At 35.9% G+C, this 20791-nt stretch overlaps 1 protein-coding gene across 2 annotated transcripts in view; it reads left to right on the forward strand.

Annotated features, from left to right (window-relative positions):
* NAA35 (N-alpha-acetyltransferase 35, NatC auxiliary subunit) overlaps window positions 1-20791 on the forward strand; it is a 109586-nt gene that overhangs the window by 7084 nt on the left and 81711 nt on the right. For both annotated transcript variants that reach the window (XM_028494103.2, XM_024132917.3), the window contains exons 3-6: window positions 4708-4741; window positions 10517-10631; window positions 11484-11558; window positions 14028-14195. In XM_028494103.2, the coding sequence (XP_028349904.1) occupies window positions 4708-4741; window positions 10517-10631; window positions 11484-11558; window positions 14028-14195 (392 nt within the window). The remainder of the gene's footprint in view (window positions 1-4707; window positions 4742-10516; window positions 10632-11483; window positions 11559-14027; window positions 14196-20791) is intronic.

Raw genomic sequence — 20791 nt, forward strand, 5'->3', positions numbered from 1 at the left:
TCTATGTCTTTGTAAGGATAGGCTCTCCACTTCAACACAAGTCTTGCACAGGATGTTCTACACATATATTTTTGTATATTTATTGAAAAAAATCCGTGTATAAATGGACCCACGCAGTTCAAACCCATGTTGTTCACGGGACAACTGTAGATCCTTCACACACCTTCTCAACACTGCACTCCATGTACCACTGAGTGACAAACATGGATGGGTTCATTTATCTTGAGTCTTTCTTCTATTATATGTGGAATATGCTATTCAACTCTGATAGGTTTTTGCTTCCGTTTGGTCTTTTCTGTTTCACATATTCTGTGGGGAACTTTCTTGAATTACTCTATTTCCTCTTTGTTTTTTTCTCTATTCACATTATGCAGTGTTTACTTTTTGGATATTGAAACGTCTAGGCTGATTATCTGTTTTTTTCTTATGCTTTCTTGCCCTTTTCCATCTCTTTGTATTTTTCCTCAACACTATGGTCTGAATGTTTGTGTCCCCCCAAATCATATATTGAAACCTAATGATGGTATTAAGAGGTGGGGCCTTTGGGAGGTGCTTAGGTCATCATAGTGGAGCCCACATGATTGGGATTGGTGTTCCTATGAAAGAAACCCCCACAGAGCCTCCCTAGTCCCTTTGCCATGTGAGGTTATAGTGAAAAGATGGCTGTCTAGGAAGTGGGCCCTCTCCAGACACTGAATCTGGTGGTACTTTGATCTCAGACTTTCTAGCCTCCAGAACTGTGAGAAATAAAAGTTTGTTATTCATAGGGCACCCAATTTATGGTATTTTGGTTATAGCTGCCTGAGTGGACTAAGACTCTCAATTTAATTTTTCTTTTCTGCTGTAAAGTTTTTAATTTCTAAGATTTTTTCCCTCTGAATGTTTCTTTTTTTAATTAGAGTGTTTTTGTTTCAGGGTTGCACTATTTTTTCTAAGAATAATAATAGTTCTTTTGAAATTTTGTTTCCCAACATAGTATCTTTCCTCCAACTTGCCTTTTTTAATTTGTTTTCTTTGGTTTCTATCTTTCGTGTTAGGGGATTACTTCAGATATCTAAGAATCCTTTGTTGCCTGTCGAAGTCGGGGTGGGGCGGGGGCTGCCAAAAAGCCAGCTGGAAGCTCCGAATTTTTGAGCAGGACTCCTCTGCTATGAACGCCAGTATCAGGTGATCTGACTTGGCTTTTGTGTTGGAGAACCTCTGGTGTCAGTTGGAGAACCTCTGGTGTCAGTTATTTAGCTCCTTCCTCTTGGAAAGATTATATTCTGTAGAGAAAATTTATCTAATCTCCTGCTTGAGGTTGAAGATTTGACTGTCTGCCTGTGATTTAACAGTTAAGTGGGGGAAGAGGTCTGGAATTTTCACATATTCACTTAATGCCCCCTCTTTCCAGTACTGAACCGTACCCTTCAAATAACCTTCTGTCGCTGGAGATTTTTTGGTTTGCCCTTTTCAAAGAAGGCCTTCACTATTATCCAGGGTGAGGGAGGGGTAGTTATCTTGTTCTGTAAATTAGGGCAGGGCTCTGGGCAGTCTGATGGCTCAGTTCTCTATATTTTAGCCCATCTTTATATTCTCACTTTCAGAGGTAAGTGGTAAATCGGGGTGGTTTCGGCTTTCTCCACTGCTGGTTTTATTTTTCTTGGGTTTGCTAGGAAACGACTTGTTTTTCTGTTTCCAAGTTTCCCTAATTTTGTTGTATTATTTCTGCACCAGTTTTTCCTCTTCCTTTAGGTTCATAGCTTTCTTTAAAAAAAAATATTTTTTCCTTTAATTGTTTAAATGAGATTTCAGGAGGTAGTTAAAGGTTGTTGCATGTGTTCAGTTGGCCACCTTTTCCCAGGGGTAAACTTTAATTCATCTGTTTAATTATCACTGTACAACGTTATTGGATTCCAGCTATATCATAGATTCAGTAGGGTCTTCATAGCGACCCTAAGCAGTGAACTTAACCATGATTTACAATGTTATCTGTAGAAATATATTCAAAGATCTGTAATACCAGTTTTCAAATTATCTTCTCATTTATAAGGGGGTAAAATGTATTTGCGTTGTCAAATAGTTACATGTTTTTCTCATCCCGTTAGATTACTTTTCTTCAGGAGAATGATCGTATGCTTCAGGTGCTTAGCACTGCTGCAAACCCAAACTCCAGCTACAAGTTATAGTTCATTGTGCATTTCCAAGGCAAAAGGGAGGATGTCCTAAGGAAATTTAACAGAATCATCTAGTACATCTTCATTTTACAGATGATAAAATCAGGGCCCAGAGTGATCGACTTGCTTCTAGGTCTGTGGAGTGTTCAGTGAAGCTATTTGGTACCCAAATCTACCCTAAGTATATGGTAAATTATTACAGCAGTTCTCAATTTTTTGGTATCAGAACCCCATTATACTCTTAAAAATACCCTCTTATGCTTTTAAAAAGTATTGTTTATGTGTATTATATGTATATTGATGTTTACGGTATTAGAATTTAAAACAGAAATTTTAAAAATACTTGTTCATTTGAAAATGATAATAAACCCATTGCATGTCAGCATAATGTTTTTAAAATGAAAAATGTATTTTCCAAAACAAAGAACAACTTTGAAGAGTGGCATTGTTTTATACTTTTGAAAATCTCTTTGATGTTGGCATAATAGAGGGCACCTGAATTCCCTATCTGCTTCTGTGTTCAGTCTGTTGCCACATGTCGTTTTGGTAGAAGTATAGGAAGTATTATCAGGCCTCACCAAATATGTAGTTAAAAGATGGCGGAACCTTTTCAGGTAATTGTGGATATTCTTTGATACTATACCAAAACTTGGCAGGTGGTAGTTTCTTAAAGATTAAGTTTGCAGTGTGGAATCTGAAAGCATATCAGTGGACCTTTCATGCTGTGTTACATAAAGTATATTGGTCTGTCTAGAACGTTGAATGGATCTTTTATCCATGCCTAATTTTGTAACATGCATTGGTATTTGCAAAATATTGGTTTAGTGAGTTAAGCACATTTTCCAAGTGTTGGCACACTTCATTATACAGTATTAAAAAGCACATTTGTTAATATTGCCACAGTATCCTCAGGAAGGCCGTTTTAAGTATTGGGACACTGTCAAGTTCACAGTGGCAGATACATGTTTTCCAAAATTCTCATTTTTTCTTGAAAGCTCAAATTTTATCACTGGCAATAAACCTTGTCAGTTATTTTCCTAAAGCGACAAACTCATTTATCTTCAAGAAAATGCTATATTGTCAAGTCTGAATAACTAATTTGTCACTGTTCTTTCAAGTAAAAGTGGTGTTCCATGATAGTTGTGCAAGAGCTTTTCCTTGAGACAGTCTCTTACTTTGGTAAGCAGAGGAAGTGTTTATGTATACTTCCCATTTGTCAAATAGAATATTAAAAAGATGTATTCAAAGATTGAAATTTAATTAGGTATATCAGGACCAGCCCTAGGATGAAGTGAGTGAGGCAGTTAGGGTGCAAAATTTAAGAAGGCACTACTTGAAAGTGCCTCCTTAAATTTTGTACCCTACATGCCTCACTTGCACTCTGGTCCTGGCCCTGAGAGTAATAATTTTTACTGTTCCATCAAGGATTTCTTAAGTGAAAGTGCATGGAAGTGAAGAATACACTGTTTATCTTGGGGCCACTGTCTTGATTTGTGCTGAAGCTACAGAGTTTTGCCCTTTTCCTCTTTACACCATTGCTTTTGCATCATCATTGTAAATGTCAACACAATGAAAAAAAGTTTAGTATTATTTACAAAATGTATTAGTATTATTTTAGCATTTTAGTTTTAGTATTATAACAAAATGACTTTAACATCACAGGCTCCTGGGTTCTCAAACCATCTTTGAGAACCACTGTATGTTCTATTATGCTTCATTACAGTATTTTGATAAATGCTTCTCATTGATTTATCTGTTTTGGTACATGGAACTTTAAAAAATGAATGTCATTTAACTTATTAGCTAGGGAGATTAGTAATATTCTGAGAACTGCTTCTTTATGTCTTCCACAGGAGTTGACCATCAACATTTAAGCTACTTAAACATGATACAGTAGTGGTCCTCCCTTTACTTGCACATTGAAATCATCTGGAGTACTTTAAAACCACTCTATGAGTCCCACTCCTAGAATTTGATTGGTTTGGGGTGCTGATTGGACATTGGGGTTTTCAAAAGCTCCCCAATTGATACTGATATGCAGCCAAGGTTGAGAACTGCTTTATGGAGGATTAACACTCTTGATCAGCTGTTTATGCAGGTGTTTTCTACATTATTTAAATAAAATGTAATAAAAAAATAGTTTCGACACTGTTCCTGGGACAAAAAGAGATTAGATTATGATGCCAAGTAGTTCAAAAACAACTTGAGAAATAGCATACAGTTCTGTGAAAAAGTTTACTTAGGGAGAAACGTATTAGTGGTTTTTTTAAAATGAGGCTGATAATTCTGGTTGTATTATTGTAGCCTGTGATGGGTCACTTGTTAATTCTCAGAAGTTCAATTTATAGTTAGTGTTTAAATATTCACTGTGTAGAAGACATTATATTAGTAATTGAGTAGAAATAATATGACCATTTCTTAGAAAATGAAGTTTAAAGAACTGCAAGCACATTTTTCAGGTGCTAATATTTTGTTTAATTTTTTTCTTAGAATTAACAGTTAAATATAAATATGGTATTATTCAAAAGATTTTTCTCTTTGTTTCTTTTAGAATTAAAGTTGGGAGAACTGCTTCATGATAAGCTGTAAGTATTTGTGTCCTTTGAAATAGTGTAGTGTACTATTTCCATCTATTTTGTCTCCTGTGCAATAGTATTCCTTGAAGTCTGAGTAATTTTACATTTCAAAGCTGTAAGAATAACACTAATTATATATTTTTAACCTCGGTCAGCTGTTTTGGGGCAGCTGACCTTAGTCGTGATAGGAAGTGGTTGTACCTAGTGAAACTGTGACTTATGGTCATTCCTTGAGGGTAGGTGTACAGGATGTGGAATTTCTTGAGAAAAGGTACTGGTTGCATGTCATATGTGATACGCTGGTTGATGACCAGAGGTAGGTGATTAAATGCCCAGATGAAAGTAGATTGAGAATCCCTAGAAAGGTAAATGAAAGGAAATTCTTGATTATATTTATACTCCCATAGATAGCCTCAGTTCCCATACTGCTGTGGCCAGACTCAATTTTAAAGGTTGGGAGTATGAAATTTTATATTAGTAAGTAGACAAGGTTGGACATTTGTTAGGGGAAGTAGAAACTTGAAATTTAGTTCTTCTCAGACTTTAGTGACATCAGAATCATCAGAAGGGTTTTAAAAGACAGATTTCTGGAACCCACCCCCAGAGTTCCTTATTTAGTAGGTCTAGTGTAGGATCACAGAAGTTGCATTTCTCAAGTTCTCAGGTGAGATTGATGCTGCTGATCTAGGGACCACACTTTGAGAACCACTGTAGGTCATCATTTTGATGTCACAGGCAGTGATAGGAAGGATATAATGAAATCAAACCGTAAGCTAATGCAGGAAAGAATGTGGCTCCTGACTATGGAATAACATTGGAGAGAGGGGCGCTAGAGGGACATAGCCCTCTTCATTTCCCCAAGGTTTTAGACACTGAGCCCAGGGATCATGATTGCCAGCAGCCTACCCTGGCCATCTATTAAATTTGTATCCTTTTAATCCATGTCTTCTTTAACTGTCATTTCTTTTCCCCCTAGCATGTACGGTCTTCTAGCCTTCTATGTCATTTACTTATCTTTATTGTTTGTTTCCTTCCACTAGAATGTAAGCCCCATGAGACAGGCAAATTTGTTTTGCTCACTCATGTATTTCAAGTGCCTAGAACAGTGCCTAGCACATAAGCAGGCACTCAGTATTTGTTGAATGCATGGAATAGCTAACTTACTGCTACTCTGGTTTCTGTAGCAATTTTACTAATAAAGCAAATACCTTATTTAAAAAAAATTTTTTTTATTGGAGTATAACTGCTTTACATTGTTGTGTTAGTTTCTGCTGTACAATGAAGTGAATCAGCTATATGTATACTTATATCTCCTCCCTCTTGAGCCTCCCTCCCACCCCCCACCCCACCTGTCTAGGTCATCACAGAGCACTGAGCTGAGCTTCCTGTGCTTTATAGCATGTTCCTGCTAGCTGTTTTATGCATGGTAGTGTATATATGTCAATCCTAATCTCCCAATTTGTCCCACCCTTCTCTTCCCTGCTGCCTGTGTGCACGTGTCCGTTCTGTACATCTGTGTCTCTGTTCCTGCCTTGCAAATAGGTTCATCTGTACCATTTTTCTAGATTCCACATATATGCATTAATATACGATATTTGTTTTTCTCTTTCTGGCTCACTTCACTCCGTATGACAGACTCTAGGTCCATCCACATCTCTACAAATGACCCAATTTCGTTCCTTTTTATGACTGAGTAATATTCCATTGTATATATGTACCACATCTTCTTTATCCATTCATCTGTTGTTGGACATTTAGGTTGTTTCTACATCCTGGCTATTGTAAATAGTGCTGCAATGAACATTAGGGTACATGTGTCCTTTTGAATGGTTTTCTCAGGGTATATGCCCAGTAGTGGGATTGCTGGGTCATATGGTAGACTTCATTGATCTAGGGTTTTAATTGTGCCATTAACAACTTTTCTTTAGTTGTTTTCATATAAGTAATAAATGGATACTTTGTTTTTAACAAATTTAAACATTAGAGATGAAGCAGAACTTCTCATGGCACCATCTCTCCAACACAATCTCTGTTCTTTGCTTGGAGATAGTCATTGTTATAAGTCATCAGATTGTTACATGTCCTGGACCTATAAAAAATATATATACTTATATATGTGAATGAAATCTATAAAACTAGTTAACTGTAAATGGGGATATATAGTACAGTGTTCAGCTATGCCATTTTTTATGTAAGGGACTTGAGCATCTGTGGAGGCTCCTGGAGCTAACCCCCTGTGGATAGCGAGGGTTGACTGTCTGTATTCTGCAAATTCCCCACCCCCCACTTTCAGTATATCTTGGAGATCTTTCCATGTTAACTCCACCTTGTTCTTTTTTTTTTTTTTTTTTTTTTTTGCGGTACGCGGGCCTCTCACTGCTGCGGCCTCTCCTGCTGCAGAGCAAAGGCTCCGGACGCGCAGGCCCAGCGGCCGTGGCCCACGGGCCCAGCCGCTCTGCGGCATGTGGGATCCTCCCGGACCGGGGCACGAACCCACGTCCCCTACATCGGCAGGCGGACCCCCAACCACTGCGCCACCAGGGAAGCCCAACCTTGTTCATTTTAACTGCTGCTTTTTATTTTATAAAATGACTGTACCATAATTTGTTCTATGGTATCCCTATTGATGGACATTCAGATTGCAACATTTTTTGGTAGCATGGGAAAATTGAAAACATTTATTTATACAAGCCTCTTTATACATATACATGTGCAAATGATTTTTAGGATAGAAGCCTAGAAATCAAATGACTGGATTTTAATGGATTCAGCCAAATTTTTTCCCTCACAAGTCTTTATCAATTTACACTAACACCAACAGCATATGAGAGTACAAATTAAAAAAGAAAACCAGCATCATTTTGTTTTGCATTACTTGATTACATTAGAATTTGAATAGCTTTTTTTTTTTTTTTTTTTGCGTTATGCAGCCCTCTCACTGTTGTGGCCTCTGCCGTTGCGGAGCACAGGCTCCGGACACGCATGCTTAGCGGCCATGGCTCACGGGCCTAGCCGTTGCGCGGCATGTGGGATCTTCCTGGACCAGGACACGAACCCATGTCCCCTGCACTGGCAGGCGGACTCTCAACCACTGCGCCACCAGGGAAGCCCTTGAATAGCTTTTTACTTTTTTATTAATATTTTATATTTTCTCTTCTGTTAATTATCCATTTGTGTCCTTTGCCTACTTTTCTTTGGATTATTTGCCTTTTCCTGTTTGTATGAGTTAGTTATATATTCTGGATATTAACTTTTTCAAAATTACCTATATTAAAAATATTTCCCCTAGATAATTGTTAGTGTTTTAACTGACTGGTTTATTGTTGCATATAAATTTTTAATATTTTACACAGTTGGAGTTATCAACTTTTTTCTTTGTAGCTTTGTAAATTATTAAAAGAGTTTTTGTTTGTTTGCTTATTTTAGGTTTAGAACTTAGATCTGCCTGGGGTTTGTTTTATTAAATTGCGTAAATCAAAGATTTCACTTTTTCAGGATGGTTAGCCATTTGTCTTTATAGTAGTTATCGACTAATACACTGTTTTTCCACTAATTTGAAATTCCACCTTTATCATATGTACTTCCTACAAAAACATGGCTTTGGATTGTTTTTTCTTCATCTCTGTATGCTAGAATGCTTTTAATTATTACAGGTTTATAGTATCTTTGATATTTGGTGAATCCCTGTTGTTTTATTGAAAAGGTTCTTTTCCATTTTTGCATATTTTCTCTTTCGGCTTGACAAGCTCATTGAAAAACACCATTTGGGTTTTGATTCGCAACATTGTATCAGATTTATAGATGAGAGTTTTCTTCAGTATGCTCATATTGTCAGAGTATCTTAAATTGAAGCATTAAGAGGTTTGATGGATTTCAGGGCGTGTCTCCTAAATCTCTTCTTTTTTTTTTTTTAATTGAATTATAGTTGATTTACAATGTTGTGTTAATTTCTGCTGTACAGCAAAATGATTGTTATACGTATGTTTATTTTTTTTATGTATCCTTTTCCATTATGGTTCATCATAGGACATCAACTATAGTTCTCTGTGCTATACAGTAGGACCTTGTTGTTTATCCATTCTCTATACAATAGTTTACATCTGCTAACCCCAACCTCCCACTGCATCCTTCCCCCAACCCCCTCCCCCTTGACAACCACAAGTGTGTTCTCTATGTCCATGAGTCTGTTTCTGTTTTGTAGATAGGTTCATTTGTGTCATATTTTAGATTCCATATATAAGTGATATCGTACGGTTTTTGTCTTTTTCTGTCTGACTTCACTTATTATGGTAATGTCTAGGTCCATCCATGTTGCTGCAGATGGCATTATTTCATTCTTTTTTATGGATGAGTAGTATTCCATTTTATTTACGTACCACACCTTCTTTATCCATTCATCTGTTAGTGGACTTTTAGGCTATTTCCATGTCTTTGCTGTTGTGTAATAGTGCTGCTGTGAACATAGGGGTACATGTATCTTTTTGAATTAAAGTTTTGTCTGTATATGCCCAGGAATGGGATTGCTGGATCATGTGGTAATTCTATTTTTAGTTTTCTCAGGAACCTCCGTACTCTTTTCCATAGTGGCTGTACCAACTTACATTCCCACCAACAGTGCAGGAGGGTTCCGTTCTCTCCACATCGTCTCTAGCATTTGTTATTTGTAGAGTTTTTAATGATGGCCATTCTGAGAAGTGTGAGGTGGTACCTCATTGTAGTTTTGATTTGCATTTCTTTAATAATTAGAGATGTTGAGCATCTTTTCACATGCCTGCTGGCCATTTGTATTTCTTCTTTGGAGAAACGTCTATGTAGGTCTTCTGCCCATTTTTCAATTGGGTTATTTTTTGTTGTTGTTGTTGAGTTGTATGAGCTGTTTATGTATTTTGGAAATTAAGCCCTTGTTGGTTGCATCATTTACAAATATTTTCTCCCATTCTGTAGGTTGTCTTTTCATTTTGTTTATGGTTTCTTTTGCTGTGCAAAAGCTTCTAAGTTTGATTAGGTCCGATTTGTTTATTTTTCTTGATGTCTTGCTGCTGCTTTTCTGAGAGAAATGATTTAATGTAACAAGGTAGGTGTCTTTATTTTCCCGGTAATCTAATGGCTTAGACTAAGCAAAATAGGAAGTCAGTAGCTTGATGGACAGTCACTTTCTTTTAGGCTTTTCTTTTCTCATATCTCAAAGATATACTAACTAATCAGTCCACACTACCTCACAACTATCTGCTTCTATGGCTAATAAGCCACAAACACCAGACCATCAAAATTTCTGGATTTTATTTTTTTCTTATGTAATTGCCCAAACTTTGGGCATTATAGATGGTAACGTGCCAGATTTTTAGACTTTGAAGATGTAAAGAAAATGAAAAAAATATAAAAGTTACATTTGATAATGATTATTCCAAACATAACTTTCTAAGTGTTAAATAGTTAGAAAAAATTATTTAAAGAAGGTAAAATGAAATCCATTGTAGATCAGTTGATCTCTTTTTTTTCAAAAACTTCTAACTTTTTGAAGGAAGAACTAAAACAACTTTGGTTTTAATTCTTTTCTTGCCTCATAGTACATGTAAAATAATTTGAGTGACAAGTAAATGGTAGAATTTTTATGTTAAAGGAAGATTATCTAATTGAAGTAGAAGTGATAGCAAGTTGGGAAGACCAAATACATAAAATAGGGTAGTTATTTAAAGTACTGTAATAATTTTTGTACCATTGTGGGAATCTGGGTAAGCTTATTAGTTCATAAACAATTTGTAGAGTCAATTTTTTTATTTTCAGATTTGGTCTTTTTGAAGCTATGTCTGCCATTGAAATGATGGATCCCAAGATGGATGCTGGCATGATTGGAAACCAAGTTAATCGAAAAGTTCTCAATTTTGAACAAGCTATCAAGGTAGTCACCATTGTGCCTTTTGTGTTTTCTTTTGTTGTTTGTTATTCATATGTTAAAACATTTTGATTAATAACGGAAATCAAACTTAGTATGTTAAAGTGTAATTTTCTTAAATGCCTCTCAGGTATGTAAACAAGCGTTGGTTATCTTTGTCTTTCCATTGAAATGTTAATTGTTTAAGGTCTCCATTAAAAGCTTGCTCTAAATTTGTGTCTGTGTGCACTTTTTAAGTTAATTTTTGAAAGCATTTGAGTATGTTTTCACATACCGTGGTAATTGGCTTAGGGATTAAATTTTATGTATTAATATATTAAGTAAAATGCTTGTGGTAGTGAACTAGATGTTTAACTCAATGAGAATTGATTTAGAAGTTCATTCATAGTTCCCTGAGAGTTTAATTTTTGCATATTTTGTGAAGAAAGATTTGCTAAGTAAGTGGATAGTGTTAAAAAAAATTATGAGTAGTATAGTTAATTAGTTTAAGGGAAATGTTTAAAACATTTTTTTCTTTGTAAGTAGTTATTTTCTTTGTGAGTAGTTTCAGTTCATTAAAATGCTTCATACTTATTAATGTTTAAAACTAACTTGAACTGTGCTTTTAAAATGCTTGTTGGTTTGACTCTATTTTTTTATAAAGGCCTTTATTCTGTTTCAAATTCGAGAGGCTTTGATTTTTTCATATTGAAGACCCATTAAGATACATTATTTTTAAGAATACATAGTTAATTTGGCACCTTAGTTTTATCAGATGATGAGATAGTTTCCTTAGAATTGATATTTTAAAATATTTACTGTACACAGTAGCCATACATATTTTAAAAACTTATGTGTCATATTTCCCTTTCTTTTTAGGATGGCACCATTAAAATTAAAGACCTCACCTTGCCTGAATTGATAGGGATAATGGATACATGTTTTTGCTGTTTGGTAAGAGTTAAGATAACATGTTGGTTAATTTAAAAACTGTGACTTGAATTTCAGTTTGAAAGTATATACATCAACAGTGAATATGAAATATATGTAATGCTTGGCCTAGTAAGATGTACATAAGATTAGCAGGCCAAGTTACGCTGTAGGAAACAGCATTTTATCTTTTCATCTGGATGGTTTTAGGTTCTCATTTTCTGGAAGGATGTTTTCTTTCCAAGGAAGATAATAATATATAGGCATTATCCAAAGTACCCTTTTTTTTTTTTTTTGTGGTATGCGGGCCTCCCTCTGTTGTGGCCTCTCCCGTCGCGGAGCACAGGCTCCGGACGCACAGGCTCAGCGGCCATGGCTCACAGGCCCAGCCGCTCCGCGGCATGTGGGATCCTCCCAGACTGGGGCGCGAACCTGGTTCCCCTGCATCGGCAGGCGGACGCGCAACCACTGCGCCACCAGGGAAGCCCCCAAAGTACCCTTTTTATTCTCAAGCTACCCAGGGAAACAAATCTGAAATTGGGAGGTTCCATTAATCATGAAATTGAACCAAAGAGAATTTTGGATTGGCTTTGGATAAGTTTTTTTCCTAATCTAAGGTATATTGAAGTAAACTGGCCATTTTCTACTATGAAGAAAATTTTTTAGTGAATTATATATACATATATGCTGAATAGGTTGTCTTCCCTGGATCATGTGGTTTAATTGTGGGAAAATTCTCATTTGTACAGCCCTTTTTTCTGCCCCCTTCTTTCTGACTGTCCCTTTCTTTTTTAAACTTGATATTAAATCATTGTCCTTAGAAATAATATAAAATTTCTTCATTTGTGCATCCAGTAAAATATTCATTGATTGCCAGTGTGTATGAAGTACTTCTGTTATGTATTTTTTGTGTGTATTTTTCACTTAGGTCTTTTTTTTAAAAAATAAAATTTAATTTATTTATTTTTGGCTGCATTGGGTCTTCGTTACTGCACGCGGGCTTTCTCTAGTTACAGCGAGCGGGGGCTACTCTTCATTGCAGTGCATGGTCTTTTCATTGCAGTCGCTTCTCTTGTTGCGGAGCATGGGCTCTAGGCGTGTGGGCGTCAGTAGTTGTGGCATGCATGCTCAGTAGTTGTGGCTCGCAGGCTGTAGAGGGCAGGCTCAGTAGTTGTGACGCACGGGCTTAGTTGCTCTGCAGCATGTGGGATCTTCCCGGACCAGGGCTTGAACCCGTGTCCCCTGCATTGGCAGGCGGATTCTTAACCTCTGTGCCACCAGGGAAGTCCCTCACTTAGGTCTTAACATCAGCTCTGCGAGCTATCTGGTATCACTCTTATCTATTTGCCTAGGGTTACTTTGCTAAGAAGGGGCATAACCAGAATCCTGGTCCTGACTCTTCTTCCTCCAAAGCTGTCTGTTTCTCTCAGAGATGTTTTTATTACTCTTTAGCCATTTACTGTCCTAGTGGAATAGGATAAAAGGAGGCAAGGAGGAGGATTTTTGTCTAAGTTGAGGAACAATTCTGAGAGACTTGGGGCTGTATCTAAGTTTGAACTTTAACAGGCAGATGGTTTTCAGTCTGGAAAGTCTTCTGCACACTAGTAACACAAAATACACATCTTATTTAGAGCAGTTTTCATGTGCTTTTCTCATTTTGTAATGTAGCATTTTTTTTTTGCTCTATTGCAGAATTCTTGGACTTAGTGTAAATTATAACTGAATAAGCTTGGGCAAATTATTTACACTCTCTATTTCTTTATATGTAAGATGAGAAAAATACCGCCTTCCTCAAAGTGTTAGGAAAAAATGAGATAAGATATGTGAAAATACCTAGCATAGTACTTAGATATCATGATTATTCAGTTTTGGCTGCTGTTCTTCTAGCTTCGAGCACATGGTACTTGGCTCATGGTAGTCACTCAATAAGATAGTGTTGCCTGATTATTTTTGTGTTTTAGAAAGATCCCTCTGAGTGGGGGTACTGAAGTAGAGGTGGGAGGCAGGGAAACAGTTGCATAGTTTCTTGTAGTAATCTAGGTGAGGTGTGATGCACTTGACTGGGTTAGTAATAGTTGGGAAGAAGAGTTGAATGAGTGGCTAAGAACCAGGTTAGCTATAAAGTTGTGAATTCCTTAATTTCATGGGTTTTTATTGACTACATTGTAGAACTGATAGCTTTTGGATGTGATGTAAGGAGGCCCTGTAATTTCATTAATCTCCTAATACTCGCAAACTGAATTATATAAAAGAATGCTTCCCATATCTATTACTTTAAGGTAATCATGTTTTTAATTCTTGAAAGACTTTAGATAATGAAAGTGAATTCTAACTGTATTTTGTCTTTTCTGACCTTCCTTTTAATCATCTTTTAAATCTTGTGATTAATCGTATTTATTTGGGCCTGTGGCACTCTGTCCTTTGACTGTTGGATCAGACTTTTCAGACTCTGTGTATCACCTTAAACATGTGTATTCTTTTATTTCTTTATAGATAACATGGTTAGAAGGCCATTCCTTGGCACAGACAGTATTTACGTGCCTTTACATTCATAATCCAGACTTTATAGAAGATCCTGCCATGAAAGCTTTTGCTCTGGGTATCTTGAAAATCTGTGACATTGCAAGGGAAAAAGTAAATAAAGCTGCCGTTTTTGAAGAGGTAAGATTTTGTAATACAAGAATTCGTGAAGCTCATTGACCACCTTATTCACTGTGAAGTATTTAAATGATTGTGTGATATGAATTTTTTTGTCAACATTTATAGGTAAAAATAGTTTTTTAAAGTAATATGCTGTTGATGTTTATAAATATATTGGCTAAAATAATCCAGTTTTCTCCAAGAAAGGCCCTTCATGTTAATGTGTGTTCCTTCTGTCAGTACCATTCATTGAATATCCGTTACGTACAGATGTACTTTATTTTGGATGTGGTGAGTATTCACAAAGAAAATAGAAGAGATAGCCTCGTCCCTCAGGTCTCTTATAAATTATAACACAGAAGTTAATCTCAGTCTTTGGATAAGAGGGAGCTAAGGAAAACAAAGTTATGAAGAGTAATTTAGAATATAAACGTTTTCTTCCACTTAGTACTAAGTACCTCAGCCTGAGGAAGTGTTGTGCATTTTAGACATAGAAAGATTTTTTTTCTCTTTATCATAAAAAAAGATTTCAGATACTGATATTTTAAGGGGAGATGTGATAGCATTTGAAACTATTGATAAGTAATTATTTTTGTTTAATTCTTTTCCTTTGTTGAAACTGTCTTTTTTTCACACTGTTACTGATACAGAATAAATATCTTAGGCTCCAGCAGTGGTTCAGTGTAAAGCTTTTCTAAATTTATATTATGTATATGAGAATAATGAAATATATGCCTAATGTGATTTTCACATTTGAATGTGTGGCTTATGAGTTGTTTATGAAATACTGTGTACTTCTTATACACTCATTGGTTATTTACCTACATATTTGAATTGATATGGATGTTATTATGGAAAGTCTTATCCATTTGGATGGAATTTTTTAAAAGATTAGTTTGAGTTAAAAAGTGAGAAGTCACACAAATTATTTTAAGTACATTCTCAAAGTATACCCAAAAAGACATAAAAAATCAGTGGAATAGAGAAAGGATTTTTTTACCAAATAGTAACCCTTGAAAATTACTTCATCAGCATTTTACATCTGCCTTAGTCCATTTAGGCTGCCATAATGGCATACCATAGACTGGGTAGCTTATAAACAATAATTTATTTCCCATAGTTCTGGAAGCTAAGAAGTGTAAGATCAAGGCAACAGCAGATTTGGTGCCTGGTGAGGGCCTGCTTTCTGGTTCATCTTTGCACTGTGGCCTCACATGGCAGAAGGAGGGGTGGGGAGCTCTCTGGAGTCTCTTTTATAAGGACACTAATCCCATGTATGAGGGCCCCAGCCTCATGACCTGATCACCTCCTAAAGGCTCCATCTCCCAGTACCATCACATTGAAGGTTAGGTTTCAACATATAAAATTTGACGGGGCACATTCAGTCTGTTTATTGCAGTTGATTGATATGTCTTAAGTCTCGATCTATAGGTTCCCCCTCTTTTTTATTTTATTATTTATTTATTTATTTATTTATTTTTTTGTGTGGTACGCGGGTCTCTCACTGTTGTGGCCTCTCCTGTTGTGGAGCACAGGCTCCGGACGCACAGGCTCAGCAGCCATGGCTCATGGGCCCAGCCGCTCCGCAGCATGTGGGATCTTCCCGGACCAGGGCATGAACCCATGTCCCCTGCATCGGCAGGCGGATTCTCAACCACTGCGCCGCCAGGGAAGCCCTATTTTTTATTTTTTTAAGCCTTGCGACTTTTTGTTAAACAACTCTGTGGATTCCTCCCAAAGGCCTCACCTCCAAATACTATCACATTGGGCATTAGAATTTCACATATGAATTTGGGAGTGGGGGGGGACACAAACATTCAGTTTATAACAACATCAAAGTAAATTGTAGATAGAAAAATTATTTCCAGTGTAAAAAGTTATTTAAAAATCAGAAGACAGTTTATGGAAATAAAATGACCATTAAACATAAGATAATTAACCTCACTTTAGAAATGCAAATTAAAACTGAGATACCATGTTCTACCTGTAACAGGCACTCACATGCTGTGTGTGTGTGTGTGTGTGTGTGTGTGTGTAGGATATGAATAGTCATTGTTTCCCTCTTTTAATCTTTAAAAAAAAGTTTATTTGGAAATATTTTACAAATAACAGCAGTTACAGTAACAGCACAAAGAACACCCAGATTCACCTGCTATTATAACCTATTATCTCATTTGTTTTTTCAGTTTTTCTCTCATGCATGTATGTATATATGTATTTTTTTCTGAATCATTGCAGAGTAAGTTGTGTACATTATGATCTTCTTCCCTGAGACACATCAATATGCACCTTGTAAGGATAATGGCACTCTCATACACAAGTACAGCACAATTATCAACCTCAGTAAATCTATAATACCAATCCATTTCTATCAGTTGACTCAGTAATGTGCTTCTTATCTTTCCCTACGGTATGGGATCCAGTCTAGGATCATGTCTTTCATTTAGCTGCATATCTCTTTAGTGTCCTTTAATCTACAACAGTTCCTTATCCTTCTGTCTCTAATGACAGTGATATTTTTGGAAAATGCAGCCCTCTCCTCCTTTCCCTTTTTTAATAGAATGTTCCTCACTTGGGGTTTGTCTGCTCTTTCTTCATGATTAGATTTATATTATGCAGTCCTGGCTGGCATATGATGTGAGTGATGTTGTGTCCTTCTTATGGTATCACATCTGAGGCATACAGTGTCCATCTGCCCCTTAATGGTGATGTGATTTTATCACCCCATCAAGGTGTTTTCTGATTGCTATATGGTTACTTTTTAAAAAAAATTTATTTTACTGAAGTATAGTTGATTTACATTGTTGTGTTAATTTCTGCTGTACATCGTAGTGAATCAGTTATACATATATACACATTCAGTTATACATATATACACATTCTTCTTCATATTTCTTTCCATTATGGTTTATCACAGGATATTGAATATAGTTCCTGTGCTATACAGTAGGACTTTGTTGTTTATACATCCTATATATAATAGTTTGCATCTGCTAATCCTACACTCCCAATCCATCCCTCACCCACCCCCTCTTCCCCTTGGCAACCACAAGTCTGTTCTCTATGTCTGTGAGTCTGTTTCTCTTTCATAGATAAGTTCATTTGTGTCATATTTTAGATTCCACATATAAGTGATACCGTATGGTATTTGTCTTTCTCTTTCTGACTTACTTCACTTAGTATGATAATCTCTAGGTCCATCCATGTTGTTGCAAATGACATTATTTCATTTTTATGGCTGAGTAGTATTCAACTGTATATATACTATATCTTCTTTATGCATTTATCTGTCGATGGACATTTAGGTTGTTTCCATATCTTGGCTATTGTAAATAGTGCTGCAGTGAACACTGGAGTGCATGTATATTTTCAAATTATAGTTTTGTCTAGATATATGCCCAGGAGTGGAATTGCAGGATCATATGGCAACTCTAGTTTTTTGAGGAACCTCCATACTGTTTTCCATAGTGGCTGCACCAGTTTACATTCCCATATGGTTACTATATCTAACCTTGCATACATAATAAGCAATCTCTAGGGAAACACTTTAAGATCATATAAATATCCTGCTCATTAAAGTCTCTCCCTATATATTTAGTATCCATTCATGGTACTTGCTTGGACTAATCTTGATTGCGTTGGCTGCAAAATGATGATTTTGAACTCTAGCACTCCCTCCACATTTATTAGTTAGGACAGGATTCCATTATAAGCAAGATTCATACATTTTTTGATGGGAGTGTAAATTCATACAACTTTTTAAAAGAGCAGTTTGGTAATATCTGTGACTTAAAATGCATGTCTTGTTTCAGCAGTTTCACTTTTAGGAATTTAGCCTATAAATACATTTGTGCTTATCCCCAAAGGTCTACGTACAAGGACATTAATTGTAGTAACTAAAGTCTGGAAACTAATGTCCATCAGTAGGAGACTCATTAAATGACACTATACTCATACAGCCAAGTAAGTGTTGTGTAACCTTTACAAAGGAGGAGGTAGGCTTACTTGTACAGATGAGATTAGATCTCCAAATTAATGTAAAATAAGTCAGGTGTAGAAAAGCATGTGTAGCTTGCTACTGTTTTTGTTTTCTTTTTTCTAAAGAGATAGGTAGTTAAATCTTCATATACAAGAAGATAACTAGGGTATTTGATGGTCAGGGTATATACTTGTTTGTACTACTGGAATTTTTATTATATGCCTATATTACTTTCTTTTTTAAATAAACTAAAAAAATTTTTTTATGATAGAAGTGATCAATCAAATTTCTATATAATCTCTGGATGAAGGACTTACTAAGAGATGGGAGAAATACTAAAGGAAAGGACTAATAGGAAGAAAACTGATAGAAAAATTCTTAGGAAAAATATAGACAACAAAATAATCAATTTTTGTGTATTAAGATCCCATTCAAATAAAGCATAACACTAAAAGCCGAATGAATAAATGCACAGTAAAATAAATAGCTCATTCACAGAGGAAGGTTATCAAATGGCCATAATATTTAAAAAATTTACGCTCAGTGTAATCTAAGAAAAACAAAATAATAATTAGTTCACTTTTCATCTACAAAGTTTTTAAAATGAGAATATTCAATGTTGGTAAGGATGCAATATGTTGGCACTTATTTTTTTTTTTTACTAGTGGGGTGTATGCATTAGCATAGCTGTTTTGGAAAACAGTTTAGCAGTGTATATATCAAGAGTCTTAAACGTATTGACACCATTTAAACTAGTTAGTTCACCTCTAGAACTCAGCCTTAAAGAAATTATTAGAAATGTGGATGCTTTATGCCCAAATACATTAATCAGTGTTTTTAATAGTGAGAATTGGTATCAATCAAAATGCCACCATTAGGGTTATGGTTGAAATAAATTATGGTTAATTTATTACACATAACTGATTACATGATGACAAAGTAATATCATGGGAAAAGACATACTTTAAAAGGTTAAGAAGACAGCACACAATGTAATCAATTATGTAAAAATAAAGAAAACTGAAAAGAAACATAAACAAAAGTTAGCTCCTAGGCTGGAAAAATGATATTTTTCCTGTTTTGCTAAACTTTTCAGATTTTCCAGATAAATTTGTCTCAGTTGTAATAATTAAAATAAAAATTGATCTCCTAGTAAAATCCTTAAGAGGCCTGGTAATGAATAAATAAGAACGACTTAAATAATTTGCTTGCTTGAAATGGATGCTTCAGAAGTTCCTAAATGATTATGTATTTTGTCTCTGCTTTGTTTTTACTCCTGAACTGGAGACGTTTTCAGTTGCCTAAAGATGTTTCTTTCTCAATATCTTGCTCACGTGCAAATGGGAACCACAGTTCCCCCATCAGGTGGCTTTTCCTCTTGGATTCTGTATCTTGTAAAATGGTGTCTTTAGTGTTATCTTTGATTACTTTTTTTAACTTGCAACATTCAGATCGTTTTACCTTCCAAGTGTCTTGAATCTGGGCACTGTTTTTTCTTCCTTCTCATTGTTCCTGCTTTAGTTCATGCCTCTGCCAGCTTTAGGTTAGGCTCCTGTGAGAGTTTCTGAACTCTACTTTCTGGCCTAGTCTTTTCCCTGTAGTCCATTCTCCACTTGACCATCAGTTATCTTCCTAAAGGTAATCTGGTCATGTTCAGTTTTGCTATTTGAACGTTTTCACTAGGGTGTGTATTTTAATAAAAGTAATAATACTTGTACATAGTATATAAAATCAAATAGCCCACAAGACTTATAATGAAAAAATTATAGTGCTCTGCTCTTTCCTTATCCATTCATAATAATATTCAATTCTTTTAGCTTTTTCTACTGTCTACTTCTGTGTTTCTGTATAATAGGCTTATATTCTAGTTTCTGGGTTTAAGGGTTTATCAGTTTTTAGCTATAGTATAGCAGCACATTTTTAGCATATGTTTAGCATTCATACATTACCTCCTCCTCACTCCAAATAGTAATTCACTTTGTGGTTAAATCATTCAATTCTGACATTATTGTGATATGTATTAATGACAGATGAGCCAGAGTAGTGTATGCTTTTTTTTCTCATACAAATTTTTTTTTCTTGAAGGTAATAACTGCCTCTTCTTTTTGGCTTGCTTAGTTTTATGTGTACTTTTCCTTAATTCTTCCTTTCCCATTATTATTAAACACATCAGGTAATCCGTATATTTCATCATGTATATAAACATATATATACATATATCAGGTAATTTATAATTTTTGTTTTGAAATGCTCTTCTTGAACTTCTTTGTTCTCTAGCTTCAGGCTGGGTCAGTTGCTTTCTAGGCCCACTGCACAGCTGTCATCCCAGGTTTCTCTGCACCATCTCCTGGGAATTCCATTTCCCTCTCTTTTTGTTAGATCCCTAGTTACCTGGATCTCGTGCCTTTATTGTTCTTAGTTTATTACTTTGTTTGTGCAGTGTCTCCAGTTTCTTCTGGGAGACAGGGAGGGAATTTTTCTTTGAGACCTTGCATGTCTGAAAATGTCTTTCCTTGGGCTTCCCTGGTGGCGCAGTGGTTGGGAGTCTGCCTGCCGATGCAGGGGACACGGGTTCGTGCCCCGGTCTGGGAGGATCCCACGTGCCACGGAGCAGCTGGGCCCATGAGCCATGGCTGCT

Source organism: Physeter macrocephalus, chromosome 9 (genome assembly GCF_002837175.3).
Source record: "Physeter macrocephalus isolate SW-GA chromosome 9, ASM283717v5, whole genome shotgun sequence".
Classification (NCBI taxonomy): Eukaryota; Metazoa; Chordata; class Mammalia; order Artiodactyla; family Physeteridae; genus Physeter; species Physeter macrocephalus.